The sequence below is a fragment of the Carassius gibelio genome, chromosome B2 (genome assembly GCF_023724105.1).
Source record: "Carassius gibelio isolate Cgi1373 ecotype wild population from Czech Republic chromosome B2, carGib1.2-hapl.c, whole genome shotgun sequence".
Lineage (NCBI taxonomy): Eukaryota > Metazoa > Chordata > Actinopteri > Cypriniformes > Cyprinidae > Carassius > Carassius gibelio.
Window position 1 is genome coordinate 24128080 of NC_068397.1, and position 18505 is coordinate 24146584.

Genomic DNA, 18505 nt, shown 5'->3' on the forward strand with positions numbered 1-18505 from the left:
GCAAATGTCACGACTTTCACAGGTGATTCTTCATTGATTACACCATTCGGATGAGGTAAAGATAAGAATATTAAAACGTCATTACTTCCGCATATCTCTGTCTCTATCTAAGATTGATATTTCTGCTTCTCTAGTAAATGAAAGCATTTATGACTGCATGTTCAGCGTATACAAAGAAAGCAGTTTTCCATTAAAATGAAATTATTTAATTTAGAGTGATTTTGCTAGCACTTTTGCTCACTCTGAATGAGCACAGTTTCTTGAATAGTCTATATCTGCTATAGTCTTCTGAGGTCAGATTTGGTAGCTGAGCTGAATCAGACAGTTATAGAAGTGCAGAGGACAATATCAGTGATGGCAGAGTAGAACTGTTTCAGCAGCTCCTGTGGCAGGTTAAACTTCCTCAGCTGGCAAAGGACGCACAGCCTCTGCTGGGCCTTTTTCACAATGGACTGAATGTGATTGTCCTACTTCAGGTCTTGAGAGATTGTGGTGCCCAGGAACCTAAATGACTCCACTGTCGTTACAGTGCTGTCCATGGTGGTGAGTGGAGGGAGTACAAGGGGGTTTGCTCCTGAAGTCCACAATCATCTCCACAGTCCCCCTGGGGGTTGTGTATGAATGATGGTAGAGTGTTTGAAGCATAAGGGGACTTCATAAAGCTCAAGTGATCTGTTGAAGATCTGTGTGAAGATGAGGGCCAGCTGGTCACCGCAGGTTTTCAGAGAGGCTGGTGTCACACCGTCTGGGCTCAGTCCCTTTCTTCTCTTGTTCTTTCCGAAAACCTGGCACACATCATTTTCACTGATCTGAAGTGCAGGTGCGGCGGAGAGGGGGTTGCAAGAGGTGTGAATGGTGTTTTTTTTTTTTTTTCATAGTGCTGGGGGATAGTGTATTTTAATTGGTGATGTCTTTCAGGCGTTTCCACACTAAAGCAGGGTCCATGCCAGTGTGTATTTTGCCTGTTTATATAAAAATCTGTCCTCATTCCTGCGTGCATCTTCTTTGGCTTGAAAGAGCTGTCTGAGTTTTGCAGTGAACCATGGTTTGTCATTGTTGTAGGTTAAATGATTCCTGGTAGTAATGCACATGTCTTCACAGAAACTGACATAAGAAGTTACAGTTTCTATGAGCTCATCCAGATCAGTGGCAGAAGCTTCAAAAACACTCCAAACAGTGAGGTCGAAATGCCTGAGTTTACAAGTTGGGGGTTTGTATGTGAGAAAACATGTCAAACAAAATGGAGGCAGTGTCTGTACTGACGATAAATTTGTTGAAATTAAGAAAATTATCAGTGCTTAATTCACAAGTAATTGATTTATGTTTCATGTACAAAATATGACAGTATTGTACAGTTACAAAATAAAATTCTTCAGTTTACAGAACCTTCACAAATTGAATAAAAACATAAAGCAAAAACAAACAGATCCACATTCTAAATCCTTCTTTTGTCATCATTTTAAGTTCTTTCTTTTTTTTATTTATAAAAAATTACAAGTAAAAATAAATACACTGCAAAACTGATTGCAGTGTAACTGCATTGACTTTCTTATGGCTTAAAAAAATAAAAATAAATCTTTCAACCACAAGGATCAGATAGGCACTCTGATACTGCTTGCATGATAAAAGCCTCTGAATGTAGTAGGGGAAGGAAGCAGACCAGCATGACCTAAAAATCAGGAAATACATCAAAGTTAAATTTGTCAGTAATAGGCAATACTATTCATTATTTTAATCATTATATTAAAATCATCTGTTTCAAATACACATTGTGTTAAATGTCCTCGTTTCCAACTAGTTTATGAATACGTAAATATTGATTTCATGTTGTGTCTGGATCTTACACAGATAACAACAGTTATTCATTGGACACCATACGTGACATTTTATGACCATATGTCATGATTAGTAAAAACCTTGACAGGTGTTCTGGTTAATGGTTTGTTGAGTATTACCCAAGTTTTCTGCCTGTGGTGGCGTGAGATTGGAGCTGTATCTGTGGGCGGTTGCTCTTTGTGTCCCAGTTCAGGGCTGAGCTTAAATAGACGCTGTCTTTCTTGAGGGTCACATCACGGGTGACGACCAAGCAAGAAAATGAAGTCTTGTATGTTGGGTTTCTATGCAGCTCTGATGCTGTGGCTTCTGGTCTTGTTTTCAATTCAAGGTGGGTTTTACACATTCTTACTAATATACAGAAAGTCTTGTATGTATTGGCACTAGATTCATTACTGATGATGGATATGGTGATGCTAAGTGCATTTGTAAGGTTTTTAAAGTTATAGTTTAAACAAATTTCCTTTTATCTTCAATAGATGCTCGCATTATTTCAAGCTGTCTGACAACTTCAGATACTAAAGTCCCTCTGAAGAATCTGCTAAACTACACAATCCAGAGCAAACCCTTGTTCTCTGTGGATGCTGCGAGGTGAGAATCTATTCAGATTATTGCAGATTTATCTAGTATTATTAAGACATGATCTAAAGGCAGAATAAAAGCTTTATTTTAGCTAATATAGTTCATAATAGGACTGGACGATATTAAATAATAGCTCGTTTTATTTTATTCTGTAGATTTCTTACAATCAAAAGAAAAACAATCTGCTCAGATCCCTCCTCATCATGGGCCAAAAACGCAATGAATTATCTGGATCAAAAGAACAAAAAACAGCAGTCGGTATCAAACAAAACGGCTCGTCAATCTGTGACACAGGTTCCTGTGAATACATCCACCACAAATAGGACTCAGTTATCGGCACAGATTTAAATGATGACCCTTTTGGATGAAATTTTTTGGTTGAACTGTATGACTTTGCGTTTTTAATGGTTTTCTTTTTATTGCACTTTATTGTACATCACACAATTTAAGTTACCATTAAAAAAAATGTATAGGATTACTTTTAAAAAAAACTGTTTTCGTAATTTTATGTTTTATATGTATATCTATAATTTGTATTTTATTAAAACTATTCAAAGATTTGATTATGTATTTTTTTATTGTATGTGTAGAGACACTGTTGTCAAATATCAAAAAACAATCCTCTGTGTCAGACTACTTTTAAGTGATTAATTTAAGTATTTTAATCTATGTAGCTTTAATTATCAATATTTTAAGTCAAATTAACTTTTTAAAGTTATTTTTCAGAACATAGATGGACCACTGTCGGGGCTTTTGAAGTAAACTTAAAAAGTGCAATGTATTCTACAAAAAGGTAAAAATCAATATGGTACAGTAACAGTTTAACCACTCGAGAGCACTGAAACATCTCAAGCGACGATAAAACCAAATCTAGATGCCTCTGACTAAATTCTACCCTGCACTCTAGGATGAACTGAAAACATGAAAAAAACTAAAGCCATCTATAGTTATACAACACTTTTAGGGTAAATGTAAAAAATATGCATTGATCAGACAAATACAATACAGTGGTAACTATTGTTCTTGCTATTTACTAGTTGCTTATTAACACGCATATTGGTTGTTTATGAGCACTCATAAAGCACATATTAATGCATTATTCTGCATGGTCATATTATAGATTCCCTAATCTACACCAAGACTAAACTTAACAACTACCATACTAATATTAATAATTAGCAAATTAGTAGTTAGTTCAGGAAAAACTCTTATATCTTATTCTAGAGCAGGGCTATTCAAATCTTGCACTGGAGGGCCAATGCGGTGCAGAGTTTGGCTCCAACTCTAGTCAAATGCACCTGAGCATGCTAATCAATGGTTTTGGGATTATTAGAAAATCACAGGCAGGTGACTTCGTTCAGGGTTGGAGCCAAACTCTGCACCGAATTGGCCCTCCAGGGCAAGATTTGAATAACCCTTTTCTAAAGTGTTACAGCTACTTTGATTAATTTTTAAGGCTACTGCGCAGATATTACTTTAGTACAAATAGCAGATTACTGCTATTTACACTGAATAGCATTTAGCATTATTTGCACGTAATGTAAAAAAAAAAAAAAAAAATGCTATTTTTTGCTTAGTTCAAGTTGCATCTTCCACTATTTACACTGAGTTCCCTATAAATAGCATTAAATAGCTGTATAGCATGTAAATAGCTGCTGTCTTTATATAGATTTGATTGAACAAACTATGACTTTTCTTACTGTTCTTCAAGCACACAAATAATTAATTACTATGCACTTTAGTTGGTAATTGTTTTTCTAAACACCCACTTCCCCAATTCTGAGGAATAGTGAATGTCCTCGTTTCTTTCATGTGGTTAATTTGGCCAGTCATCATCTATGTACATACAGTATCTCCTTGCGGTTTTGCAGCTGTGCTAAATAGCAAGGAGACAACTTTTTACCAGCGCTTGTTTAACACCGAGAATGCAGCGAAAGATGAGCATTTTGGAAAGCAGGGCCGTACAGAGACCTTTGGAGGGGTAGGTGCTCAAAATATAAAAAAATGGCTGTGCTCCTTGATGATACGTGTATCGAAATGGATGCTTCTGTATTGATACAGCAGCAAATGACATGACGCAGTTTTGAAAACAAATCACAGAAAAGACCATTTTAAGTTTAAAAAATGGTTTAAGTTAAGTTAAAAAAAAAAATTATTTTGCACCTTTTAATTACTCTAGAATTAGAAACTATTATTATTATTATTATGATTATTATTTGCTTTATATATATATATATATATATATACACTGAATAAATATGTAATTTTAATCATTTGTTTTTCGGGCAGGTGTTTTTAGATGTAAATCTAGATTTCAATTCAAAATGACAGAATTGATAGTCTATGCATGACCTGATGTTTTATTTGTATCCAAAATGAGGAGATGTGAACATCATGAAGCACTGAACTCTCTCATGTAGTGTATTTATACAAGAATCTGTCCCCATTTCTGCGAGCATCTTCTTTGGCTTGAAAGAGCTGTCTGAGTTTTGAAGTGAACCATGGTTTGTCATTATTGTAGGTTAAATGAGTCCTGGTAGGAATGCACATGTCTTCACAGAAACTGATTTAAGAAGTTACAGTCTCTGTGAGCTCATCCAGATCAGTGGCAGAAGCTTCAAAAACACTCCAAACAGTGAGGTCGAAACAGGCTGAGTGTAGCTTTGTCATGCGCTTGTTTTGCGATCTCAACTTTTGGTTTGTAGTTCTGTTTCGTTCATGTTTCCCTCTGGATTTTTTCAAGGTGTATTTTGTTAGTCCCATTTCCATTTTGTATGTAATGATAATGGAAAGATCATATTTATGAGATGAATGTAGGCTACATAAAAAGTAAAAACAATTATGTGTGACTAAATTTGAAATGACTGAGTTTCCAAGTTGGGGTTTGTCTGTAAGAAAACATACATTTGTTTAAATTAATCAAATATTAGTATTTCATTCAGAAGAAAACGATTTATGTTGCATGTACCAAAAATGACAATATTGTACCGTTACAAAATAAAATGCCTCAGTTTACAGAACCTTCACAAATTGAATGAAAACAGGGCAAAAACAAAAAGATATGCATTCTATAATCCAAATTTTCCACAAAAAGAAAAAAGAAAAAAAAAGCAGTTATTAAAGAAATAAAAAATGTACACTGCCAAACTACTTTAACCAAAGCACTTAAATGCACCTCGCACCAAGTTTAACTGATTATTACATTGATTACTTTCTCAAGGCTAAAAAAAAAAAAAAAAATCTTTCAACCACAAGGATCAGCACTCTGATACTGCTTGCATGATAAAAGCCCCTAACTGTGGTAGGGGAAAGAAGCAGACCACCATGACCTAAAAAATCAGGAAATACATCAAACAGAGTTAAAAGTACAGCAAAGTTAAATTTGTCAGTAATAGGCAATACTATACATTATATTAAACATTATAGTAAAATCATCTGTTTCAAATACAGATTGTGTTAATTGTCCTCGTTTCCAACTAGTCTATGAATACGTAAATATTGATTTCATGTTGTGTCTGGATCTTACACAGATAACAACAGTTATTCATTGGACATTTTTGACACCATACGTGACATTTTATGACCATATGTCATGATTAGTAAAAACCTTGACAGGTGTTCTGGGTAGTGGTTAGTTGAGTATTACCCAAGTTTTCTGCCTGTGGTGGCGTGAGATTGGAGCTGTATCTGTGGGCGGTTGCTCTTTGTGTCCCAGTTCAGGGCTGAGCTTAAATAGACGCTGTCTTTCTTGAGGGTCACATCACGGGTGACGACCAAGCTAGAAAATGAAGTCTTGTATGTTGGGTTTCTATGCAGCTCTGATGCTGTGGCTTCTGGTCTTGTTCTCAATTCAAGGTGGGTTTTACACATTCTTACTAATATACAGAAAGTCTTGTATGTATTGGCACTAGATTCATTACTGATGATGGATATGGTGATGCTAAGTGCATTTGTAAGGTTTTTAAAGTGATAGTTTAAACAAATTTTCTTTTATCTCTAATAGATGCTCGCATTATTTCAAGCTGTCTGACAACTTCAGATACTAAAGTCCCTCTGAAGAATCTGCTAAACTACACAATCCAGAGCAAACCCTTGTTCTCTGTGGATGCTGCGAGGTGAGAATCTATTCAGATTATTGTAGATTTATCTAGTATTATTAATACATGATCTAAAGCCAGAATAAAAGCTTTATTTTACCTAATATTGTTCATAATTGGACTGGAAGATATTAAATAATAGCTCATTTTAATTTATTCTGTAGATTTCTTACAATCAAAAGAAAAACAATCTGCTCAGATCCCTCCTCATCATGGGCCAAAAACGCAATGAATTACCTGGATCAAAAGAACATAAAACGGCAGTCGGTATCAAACAAAACGGCTCGTCAATCTGTGACACAGGTTCCTGTGAATACATCCACCACAAATAGGACTCAGTTATCGGCACAGATTTAAATGATGACCCTTTTGGATGAAAATTGTTGGTTGAACTGTATGACTTTGCGTTTTTAATGGTTTTCTTTTTATTGCACTTTATTGTACATCACACACTTTAAGTTACAAACAAACAAAAAAAAATATTATATATATATATACAGTATATATCAATGTACAGGATTACTTTTAAAAATATTGTTTTCTTAATTGTAAATGTTTTCTATGTATATCTATAATTTGTATTTTATTACAATTATTAAAAGATTTGATCATGTATTTTTGTTTTTATTGTGTTTTTATTGTATTATAAGTGGTACTTTTTAAGTAATTTAATCTATGTAGCTTTAATTATCAGTATTTTAAGCCCAATTATCTTATTTAAGTTATTTTTCAGAACATAGATGGACCACTGTCGGGGCTTTTGAAGTAAACTTAAAAGTGCAATGTATTCTACAAAAAGGTAAAAATCAATATGGTACAGTAACAGTTTAACCACTCGAGAGCACTGAAACATCTCAAGCGACGATAAAACCAAATCTAGATGCCTCTGACTAAATTCTACCCTGCACTCTAGGATGAACTGAAAACATGAAAAAAAAACTAAAGACATCAAGAATTATACAAGACATTATTATACAAGGTAAATGTACAAAACCTGCCTTGATCAGGCAAATGCAATACAGTGGTAACTATTGTTCTTGCTATTTACTAGTTGCTTATTAACATGCATATTGTCTGTTTTTGGCACTTATAAAGCACATATTAATGCATTATTCTGCATGCCATATTTTAGATTCCCTAATCTACACCACGACTAAACTTAACAACTACCATACTAAATATTAATAAGCAGCAAATTAGTTTCAGGTGAATAATATAGTGAATATGCCCTCTTTATTCTAGATTGTTACAGCTACTTTGATAATTTTTGTTATGGCTATTATGCAGATATTACTTTAGTACAAATAGCATGTTACTGCTATTTACACTGAATAGCATTTATCACTATTTGCATGTAATGTAAAAAAAAAAAAAATGCTATTTGTTGCTTAGTTCAAGTTGCATCTTCCACTATTTACCTTTAGTGTTCAAAAAATAGCATTTTTACACTACGTGTAAATAACTGCTTTCTTTATATCTTAGATTTAATTGAACAAACTATGATTTTTCTTACTGTTCTAGCACACACATAATTAATCACTATGCACTTTAGTAGTTAATTGTTTTTCTAAACACCCACTTCCCCAATTCTGAGGAATAGTGAATGTCCTCATTTCTTTCCTGTGGTTAATTTGGCCAGTCATCATCTATGTACATACAGTACCTCCTTGCGGTTTTGCAGCTGTGCTAAATAGCAAGGAGACAACTTTCTACCAGCACTCGTTTAACCCCCATCGGACACAGAATGAAGCATTGTGAAGCAAAAGATGAGCAGGAGACCTTTGGAGGGGGAGGTGCTTAAACTATAAAAGAGGCACAAGGAACACGGCTGTGCTCTTTGCTGATACGTGTATCGAAATCGATGCTTCTGTATTGATGCAGCAGCAAATTACACGACAGAGTTTTCAAAAAGAATCACAGAACAGAAAATACCATTTTAAGTAAAAAAAAAAAAAATGGTTTAAGTGTTTTAAGTTTAATATATTTTTTTAATTACTCTGGAATTAGAAACTGATTCATTATTATTATTATTATTATTATTATTTAATAGTTAATAGGGTATGGTAGGGTATGGTAGATTTGCTGTTGTAAACACTACTGTTGGTGTTAATAAAATAAAATTCTATTCTAATCCTGTTATAAATGTATTCATTTTTTGAATGATGATCATAAAAACAGGATTGATAAGTTGGAGGATGAGAAAATTAGTATACGCCTGTTTTACCATGTGTTGTGATAATTTTTATGGCACTTTGTTATGGATAGTCTATGCATGACCTGATGTTTTATTTGTATCCAACATGAGGAGACGTGAACATCATGAAGCACTGAACTCTCTCATGCAGTGAATGCCTTATTCACACTGGAAGCCAGATGGCGCTCTCGCGCAAGTCCAAAACAGTCTCATTGAAGTAATAATTTATGAAGTGCAGGAAATCCCTGATATGAACAAAACCATCCGTCCATTGCTATAGCTGAGCTGAATAAAAAGCAGAAACGTTTTTACTGATGAAGTAACATGAACATGAAGACATAAATAAATAGCCAAAACTATATGAATAATGCAGTACTGATTGACATGTAAGTTAGTATAGAAACTATAAAATCTATTTCCTGCCTTATTCCATGATAAAAAAAGGTGTCTGTAGTAGCCTTTTTAAACCAATCATAAAATTGTCATTAGGAAAATATTGAACAAAAACATTAGCCCCTTGCTGCAGCTGATGTTACTTCCACAGGCTACAGGCTGTACCTGCTCTCTTCAGGACATTCTTAATAAAATGAGTATACAAACACACCGCTCCGATGAGAACTCAACTTACCAGCAGCCGTGGACGTGTAGTGCACAAAATGACTAACGTGAGGGATGGTCTCGGATGACATTATTTGATGAAAGGCTTATCATTAGGATCATTTTATTTACACCTAAATTAATATTTATTAATTTTACTAATAGTTGGATTGGGCAGGCCTTCATAAAAGCGAGTTTAATTAAAAAGAAAAAAAAAAAATCTTGACAAAGGGGCTGCCCCACGGCACGTGCCTATAGTGGAAAGTATTAGTCACAGTGAGCAACCGAACATTACATCCAGAATTACACTTAGACATTGCATCATGCTATAGACTGAAGAACTGATAGCCTCCCAGCCGTAAAATTTACATGTATTAGTGTAATGAATTCAACTTCCTATTCATCGGGAAGAAGGAGGCGGGAACCGGCACACAATCAAACAGAGACTTTAATAATCACAAAATAAACAGAACAGCGTATCAGCCCCTCACGGATGACTGATGCGCACAAATAAAAAGCAAAACATAAACTGAAATTCCAGGCCTGGTCCTCTCTCGTCCTTCACGGTCGTCGCTCCAGTTTTATATCCTTCCATCTCCTACGTCGGACTCGAGACCGGCGGTGGGGCGCAGGTGTCGCTGATTTCCCAATCATTCCGCCGGCCTCACTCCTCGTTCCCACGTCCCTCGGCCCTGCCCCCCTCGCCACAATTAGTTTAGCAGATGCCTTTATCCAAAACAACTTATAAACAAGGAACATTTAAGCAATTATTCAAAGATTACCTTGTAAATGAACAGTCAAAATCTAGATGATACGATGGAAAAGTATATGTGTGGCCCATTATGATGCTCCATAATGGCTAAAGTCAAAGGTGCAGGCTTTCCATATTAGCAGTACAGAGGGTGTGAGAGAGCAAAACCTCACTGTGAGAGCTCAATATGTGGGTTCATGGTGGGGATGCTGAGCATCTGCCACTGCATGAGTGTTGCCGACCAAACTGTGAGAGGAAGAACCTCCTAATTCACAGAGCTAGCATTGGTTTGGTGGGGTTTCCCCCCTTGTTTAGTTTCCACGTATGTTATTTCCAAGACATGCGCTTTAACATTCTCTTTTAGCTAAGCAAATGCTATCATAAACTATATGACACCAAATATATGTTTTATTTATTGACTAATCTAGAGACCTAATCTAGAGACCTAATCTATAGACATGAATACATTTTCGACGGATGTTGTATGTGTGAAGACACAGGAAGTACAGTCATGTGTAGATACGCCCAGGAGCAGTTTCACATGTCATGGTAGCTTTTGGTTTAGAGTGATGGTGAAAGTGCACCTGTGGCTTACTTACAGATGAACTGCTTTAAATTTTTGCATGTGGTTTGTCTTTTACCCCTCTCATTTTCCTCTCTTGTTGACGGTCCACTCTATAGTCACAATGACCGTCAGTTGACCGTAATGGAACATGTTATTTGACTTTAGAAAGGAAAACCCATACTGGTTATTCGATATTTTACTTCTGTAATTTGATAGAAAGCGATTGGATCGAAAATTGGGCCCAGTGATTGGTGGGAAGGGGTGAACAGTATTGTTTCAGGCTGAAAATTTGAATTGTTTCAGAAGCAGTTTGTGTAAATATTAGAAGGACAAAGCTATGACCATTAAATCATGCATCGTAAGACCCAAGATTTATGTTAAGAAGCACTTTATTTTCATCAAATATCCTGAAGAAATACACCATGGTTTCCACAAAGATACTAAGCAGTACAACTGCTTTTAATATTTAGAATAAGTAGAAAACAACTATTTTGAATGATAGCCTAATAATATTTCAAAATGTTTGATCAAATAAATGCAGTCTCCGTGAGCATAAGACACTCAAAACTCAAAACAATCCCAAACTTCCGAAAAGTATTTTATGCACATTTAGTTACTAAGTGTTCCTGTAGCTCAAACAGTAGATGGAGCTGGCAGGTCTGAAAATGCATGAACTGAAGAAAAAAAAAGTCACTTTGAATAAAAATGTCTGCCAACTGCATGTTTTGTCACTCAGACCACTGGGGAATTATTTATCACGTTGTTTGCTGACTTATATCCTAGACTGTAGGTGGACGAATCCTGTCTGTGGCTGAAGCCCCCTTCTAGTCATTTGTTCCATTAAGCCCCCATGTAACCACAAATAAACCTATTGGTTAGCTAGCTTAGCTACTTCTTCAGTAATGCTACAATTGAAGTCCAGTCAGTGAAGTTGGTTTTAAAGGACTGTATTATCTTACAGGGGTTATCTTAAAGGTGCTGTCATATAAGCACAAAGGCAAAAAAGTCCATTGTTGATTTCCAATAGTGTTCCAAAAGGTACAGTTCATACAAAAAAAAAAAAAAAAAAAAAAAAAAAAAAAATATATATATATATATATATATATATATATATATATATATATACAGCTTTCTGTTGGTTGACATGACAATTTCATGTGACCAGTTCAAACGCAAGCATAATCTGCATGTAGAACAGTTTAACAAATTATAACTGCAAATTAAAGCTTCACCTAAAGAAAAAAAATCACCTCGTTGCATTTAAAGAGAAAATCAAACACTTTCTGCATAAAGTGAGGAAAAAAAGCAACAATAAAATAAATTCACGAATAAATGAATAATGATTTCCGGTCGTATATTAGTCAGTTTGTTGTGTTTAACACTCTGACCACCGGAGATTTCATATAACAGCTTTTACTCTAGTATGTGGGGAAATTAATTAGCAGCACATAGTCTTCCACTGGGCAGCTAGGTGACCACAAATTCTACCCTGTCTAGAGGGGTAGGCAGATGTGCGGTTTCCTGCTCCTTTATTAAAACTTTCACCCGAGTTGGTCATTGCAGTTTGGCTAGACGACTTGATCAAGGTGATGCTGATTTTCACGGCTTGTGTTTTTGGGGTCATTTTCGGGTCCCTCTGTGTGTATACCGGTAAGTTTTTGTTTATTTTTTTTTTCTGTGAATGAGGTGCATTTATGACTTGTGGTATGGTTTGAAATAAAGTGAGAGTATAGATAAGGTCTGTGCATTTGTGGTTATGAGACTTTACTTCCGTAGCTCTGCTGTAGAACTGAGTGGTTTTGTGGACATGTTGACTTGTGTGAGAACAAATTGAAAACTCTTTTACTGATACCTAAATATGAAGTATGAAATTAAATTTGGATTAATCATAGCAATAAATGTGTCAGCATTTGTTTTTACATATACAGATGGACGTCCAGTGAGCTGTTGCTTCAAAGTAGGACTCAGGAAACTGCCTTTTGACAAAGTGTTGAACTACAGAATACTAACTAAACCACTGTGTCCTATAACAGCAGTTGTGTAAGTAAACTACAGCAGTCCCTAAGAGGACAAAGTCATTAAATCAACTAGACTATCTGCTTAACTTTGCTAGAAATACATAAATTGCAATACAGTCAGCATAAATATTTTAATATGAAGTTATCTTAGCTAAAGCACAGAAAAAGATAACAGATAAACCGATAAATCTGCTTATATGAGCACTGATAACAAAATATCCCTCCTTCCAGGATCCAGACAGTATCTGGGAAAAGACTCTGTTTTGATCCTAACAGTAAATGGACAAAGAGAGTCATGTGGAAGGTGGATGAAGCAAAGAAGAGGACCAGAGAGCAGGATCCTGTACCTGCAGAAGGAGCGTCAACGGAGGGGAGCAGACAAAGGGCAGAACCAGTAACAGCAACAGAGTTGCCACTAAATAGCCAGTGGAACATAGTAAAAGCAAGACAGAAGAGTAAAAGTTAAAGCTAAAGACAACCACAAACAGGTCTCATAAAGGTGCCAAAGACATGAGAAAAAGGAGGTGTAAAAGGAAATAATATGGAGTGTGAGAACAAAAACTGTGGGAAATGATGTGCTAAACAGTACTGAAACTGACTCAAACTGACCTCTCTCTCTCTCTCTCTCTCTCTCTCTCTCTCTCTCTCTCTCTCTCTCTCTCTCTCTCTCTCTATATATATATATATATATATATATATATATATATATATATATATATATATATATATATATATTCTAATCTATTTTTTTAGTTTTTTAGTTTTTTTGTAAGCTAAGCCTACATTTTAAATGTAAATTATATTTCTGTGACTTGTAATGTTATTGCTTTGCATAAACAAACCCTTTCATAATTACTGCAGCAAGAAATGTGAAACTGGTTCATAAATAAATTCTTTAATACACAGATTGATATGTTTTGAAGCATCTGTTGTGATCTTTCCATAGACCCTCTGCAGTACCTTCAAGAACCCCCAGGTGTCCATAGACCCACACACTGAACAAACCCCAAAAAACCTAGCCAAAAATAAGAAGTGTTTAAGGTTTTATTTTTATTTTTATTTTTAACCACTGCAGAGTTGCACAGTACCTGCGTGATTTACTCTAGTCACCATATTCTTAAGTCTAGGAATAAAGTAAAATTATATAATTCTTAAAATTGTGGCACACTTTATACTGTACGTACTACCTAGGATTAATGTAGGCAGGTTGTGACATGATTCAATTCAATTCTAGTTTATTAACAGAAAATGTTGTTTTTACAATATATTAAGTAGTATATTAAAGTAGTATAGTAGTATATTTTACAAGATCATTGGATTTCAGCTATTCCTTGTTTTTTTTCTCAATAGCCATTGTAACTATGGAATATATAACCTATTATTTATGGAATTTGAATCCCGAACATTATAGTCCATTTTTATGTATTTCATTTGATTGTTTGATCGCGCTTCAGCTTTACAGATAATCAGGTCACTTAATCTTTATACTGAAACCAACATCATGGTAAAGTTTAGGCTACATGTAGTAGACATGCGAATCATATTACTTACATTGGAATAAATTGTAGATTCTCTTGCAAAATGTGATGCATTTTTAAACTGCTAATTTCAAACCGTAATGCTTATACAACTAAGTTTTAATTTGAGTAAATTAAAAAAACACAATACTTACAATTATTTGTATTACATTTAAGTGTATACATCGGCTGCCACAGAACCATCACCAGCTGTATTATTTGAATAAATGTCCCGTCACCACCTGCATGCTATGAATTCTGGGATAGGTTAGGCTGCAAAGGATTGTTCTGATGTATCCTTCATTTGCTTGTGAAACAGAGGGCGCATTTGAAGTCGTGCTCGAATTGCTGCAGCAAAACGAAATGAGCAGACTATGAGGGCAAACTCCATGGAGAGATAGCTACATAACTAGTAATGTTTATGAGTTCTGAAAGGTGGTGAAAGTGGTTAACAACAGTGTAAACATAGCCTAAGCCTTAAAATATCTAGTTATTTGTGCCGGGCAGTTTTGATATAGTGACAGGTGGCCACAAATAAATACATGTATGAAAAACACTGGACAATGCTATAAGTCAAATGGCCATTTATAAGTGATAATATATATATATATTACATATATATATATAATACATCGGTGACTTGTCGCCCAATTATGTAAAATGTCATAAGCTTACTGGATGACATGATCAAGGTGATGCTGCCCTTAAGAGTAAAGTTAAGGCTTGTGCAAATGTGGTTTTGAGACTTTACCTCAGTAGTTCTGCTGTAGAACTGTGTGGTTCTGTGTGCATGTTGACTTGTGTGAGAATAAAATTAAAACTTACTGAAACATTAAATCAATGTGTAGTTTGAAATATGATGTAAGGGGTGGTGAATGAACAGCGCTCTCTTCCACCCTCAATACCCATGCCTGAAGTGCCCCCCCACTGCTCTATAACTGCCCACTGCTCCGGGTGTGTGTTCATGGTGTGTTTACTTCTCACTGCGGTGTGTGTGCACTTGAATGGTGTAGCGATATTAAGCTCAGGATCAGCTGAGAAGGAAGGAGGACGGAGTCGGCGTTCTGAGGCTCGTGGGAATATTTATTAGTTCAAAAAGAAAACAAAACTCGCGCCACATGCGCATCAATCACGTTCACTGAACACTATTCTGGGTTATGGTCTCTCCCGCACGTCTGCTGCTTCCTCCCACGAGTCCTCAGCTCTCTCTCTGTCTCTGCCGGCGGCTTAAATGCCGATTCCCCACGCCAATCACTGCAACGAGAAGCAGGTGTTACTTGTTTCTCACTTGAGCCACTTACCACCGCTCGTCTCCTCACTCTCTCTCCCGTCGCAGACCTCGCTGAACCACGCCTCCGCCGCCACATACCCCCACCGCCCGACTCAGGCCGGGGAGCCATCCGGCCTGCAGATCCCCCCCCCCCCCCCATTCCTAGAGAGGAAGTCGGCCACAGCCATCTGCGCCCCCGGCCTGTGAATCACCTTGAACTTAAACGGCTGCAGAGCCAGATACCAACGAGTGATTCGCGCGTTGGTATCCTTCATTCGGTGGAGCCACTGGAGGGGCGCATGGTCCGAGCAGAGGGTGAACTCCTGCCCCAGGAGGTAATAGCGAAGGGTGAGAACCGCCCACCTGATGGCCAAACACTCCTTTTCTATGGTGCTGTACTTAGTCTCTCTCTTTGAGAGCTTTCGACTAATGTACAGCACCGGCCGGTCCACCCCCTCCACCTCCTGGGACAGGACTGCGCCCAGCCCCCTGTCCGACGCATCAGTCTGCAAAAAAAATGGGAGAGAAAAGTTAGGAGAGTGCAGGAGCGGTCCGCTACACAGGGCAGCCTTAATCCGGGTGAAAGCCTGTTGGCACTGCTCCGTCCACTGGACTGTATCTGGTACCCCCCTTTTTAGTGAGGTCAGTCAGCGGGCTGGTGAGGTCCGAATAGTCAGGGATAAACCTCCTGTAATATCCCGCCAGCCCCAGGAACTGCCTCACCTCCTTTTTGGTCTTGGGCCTGGGGCAGGCTGCAATCGCTGCCGTCTTGTCAATTTGGGGACGCACCTGCCCGTGACCCAAGTGGAAGCCCAGATACCTTACCTCCACCCGCCCAACTGCGCACTTCTTCGGATTGGCCGTTAGCCCCGCCCGTCTCAGCGCCCCAAGTACGGCCCTCACATGCTCCATATGCCGCTGCCAGTCTCCACTATAGATGATAATATCATCCAGATAGGCCACAGCATATGCAGCATGGGGTCTTAGCACCCGATCCATGAGGCGCTGAAACGTAGCCGGTGCCCCGAACAAACCGAACGGAAGCATCACAAATTGGTGCAATCCAAACGGCGTAGTGAAGGCTGTTTTTTCTTTGGACATGGGAGATAAGGGGATCTGCCAATATCCCTTTGTTAAGTCCAGTGTCGAATAAAAACGAGCCGTGCCTAACCGATCGAGCAACTCGTCAATCCGTGGCATTGGATAAGCATCAAACTTTGACACTGCGTTCACCCTGCGATAGTCCACACAAAAGCGCACTGAGCCGTCCGTTTTAGGCACCAAAACTATCGGGCTCGCCCAATCACTGTGGGACTCCTCGATTACTCCCATCCCTAGCATAGCTTCTAATTCCGCCTGAACTACCTTTTTTTTGTGTTCAGGTAATCTATATGGCCGGCTGCGAACCACCACGCCCGGCTCGGTCTCAATATGGTGCTGAATCAAATTAGTACGACCCGGCAGAGGCGAAAACACGTCGGCAAATTCGGACTGCAACCGCCCGATGTCAGTGAGCTGCGAGGGCGAGAGGTGATCCCCCCTGGGGCCAGGGCGAGGGATTTCTCTTTGACAAACGCTTCTGGCCCGAGATCCTCCTCTCCGCTCACTGCCGTCGCTAACAGCACTGACGCCTCCGCACTCCATTTTTTGAGGAGGTTGAGGTGGTAAATTTGGCGCGCGTTGCCCCGATCCGTTCGTACTGCTTCATAATTGAGATCCCCTATCCGCTGTGTGACCTCAAAGGGTCCTTGCCACTTTGCTAATAATTTGGAGCTAGAGGTGGGTAGTAAAACGAGCACTTTATCTCCCGGTGCAAATTCTCGTAGCCTAGTTCCCCTGTTATACGACTGGCTCTGTCTGCCTTGGGCCTGCAGCAAATTCTCCATAGAGAGCCGCCCCAGTGTATGGAGTTTTGCTCTCAGGTCCAAGACATATTGAATTTCGTTTTTACTCTCCGAACGTCCGTCCTCCCAAGTTTCTTTCAGGACGTCCAAAACCCCCCGGGGTTGGCGTCCGTAAAGAAGCTTGAAGGGGGAAAACCCCGTGGAGGCTTGGGGGACCTCGCGCACAGCGAATAAGAGGGGTTCCAGCCATCTGTCCCAATTTTTCGCGTCCTCTTGTACGAATTTACGAATCATCGTTTTCAAAGTGCGGTTAAAGCGTTCGACCAGTCCGTCCGTCCGTATCCTCCTTTGTTTGCGTGTCGTGGGTCACGCGATACAACCGGTCTTTAATAATGGCAAAATACGGATAGGAGAGCACACGGTCAGGATGGAGGACCTGTCCATCAATAGTCCGGACCTGTTCAAACTAGAGTTGTTCCGATTCCGATACTAGTATCGGAAATATCTCCGATACCACAACAAATTCTGGCATCGGCATCGGCGAGTACATGAACCCATATACCGATCCGATACCATTTTCTTAAAAAAGACCTAGTTATGACCGCAAGCTTTGCCTAACCGCTGCACGGTTCTTCTTCGCTGCTCAAAATGCATTGAAAACACAGGAAGTTGTGCTGTGTTGCCACAAGCAACCCCTGTTTAGAGCAGCGAAGAAGAAATGAAAACGCGTTAGCAGCCCTTATCTATATATGACTGGATCACTCATCACATTCTAAACTGCCAAAAGACAGTGAAGCCGCTACTATATTATAGATCAGTGGTTAGCAGTATGTCTCTGTAGTACCGGTAGTTACAGACTCTCGAGTATATTCAGTACCGGCAACTGCGTTCAGTCGCTTCCGTGTAAGTCAAAACGCAGGGCTCCAGACAGTAGCCGAATATATACTAGTGTCTGTGAATATTAAACTGCAAAATACTATTTAAATATTACTCCCGCAAAATCTACATCTCTGTGGGTGACTGGCACAGATGCGCGAGAGCTCGCTGTTTTGTAGTCTCTGCTGTGTGTCATGAGGACACGAACGCATAAACCGTCACTTCATGAGAATTTACCGTTTCATTTGAGAATACTGTCATATCATAAACACAGACACTCAAAGATCTTCATGGCAGCCCATTAAAATAAATGTTTGGTTTACATGAGTAAATTGACAATATATAAAGCTACTGTTGTAGC

The 18505-nt window shown here is 38.2% G+C and overlaps 2 protein-coding genes across 3 annotated transcripts; both read left to right on the forward strand.

Moving 5' to 3' along the window:
- Positions 1-2035: 2035 nt before the first annotated feature.
- LOC127951662 (C-C motif chemokine 2-like) lies at positions 2036-6965 on the forward strand. 2 transcript variants are annotated; one of them, XM_052549670.1, is made up of 4 exons: positions 2036-2164; positions 2313-2424; positions 2571-2709; positions 6816-6965. In XM_052549670.1, exons 1-4 carry the CDS (start codon positions 2095-2097, stop codon positions 6867-6869), a joined length of 375 nt encoding a protein of 124 aa, XP_052405630.1. In that variant the 5' UTR covers positions 2036-2094; the 3' UTR covers positions 6870-6965. The 2 variants fall into 2 exon arrangements, with proteins under 2 accessions (XP_052405630.1, XP_052405629.1); XM_052549669.1 differs by lacking the exons at positions 2036-2164; positions 2313-2424; positions 2571-2709 and adding exons at positions 6003-6270; positions 6419-6530 and having other exon boundaries at positions 6677-6965.
- A 5096-nt stretch (positions 6966-12061) lies between these two features.
- Positions 12062-13240, forward strand: LOC127951703 (eotaxin-like). The gene is made up of 3 exons (XM_052549741.1): positions 12062-12269; positions 12548-12659; positions 12869-13240. Exons 1-3 carry the CDS (start codon positions 12209-12211, stop codon positions 13101-13103), a joined length of 408 nt encoding a protein of 135 aa, XP_052405701.1. The 5' UTR covers positions 12062-12208; the 3' UTR covers positions 13104-13240.
- The last annotated feature ends 5265 nt before the right edge of the window (positions 13241-18505 follow it).

Bases quoted from the DNA above. Each gene is read 5' to 3' on its own strand.
- LOC127951662 (XM_052549670.1), top strand. From the start codon at position 2,095: ATGAAGTCTTGTATGTTGGGTTTCTATGCAGCTCTGATGCTGTGGCTT. The intron at 2,425-2,570 runs GTGAGAATCTAT...TTTATTCTGTAG, and splicing joins TTCTCTGTGGATGCTGCGAG to ATTTCTTACAATCAAAAGAA. The intron at 2,710-6,815 runs GTTCCTGTGAAT...TCTGTGACACAG, and splicing joins CTCGTCAATCTGTGACACAG to GTTCCTGTGAATACATCCAC.
- LOC127951703 (XM_052549741.1), top strand. From the start codon at position 12,209: ATGCTGATTTTCACGGCTTGTGTTTTTGGGGTCATTTTCGGGTCCCTC. The intron at 12,270-12,547 runs GTAAGTTTTTGT...TTACATATACAG, and splicing joins GTCCCTCTGTGTGTATACCG to ATGGACGTCCAGTGAGCTGT. The intron at 12,660-12,868 runs GTAAGTAAACTA...CCCTCCTTCCAG, and splicing joins TGTCCTATAACAGCAGTTGT to GATCCAGACAGTATCTGGGA.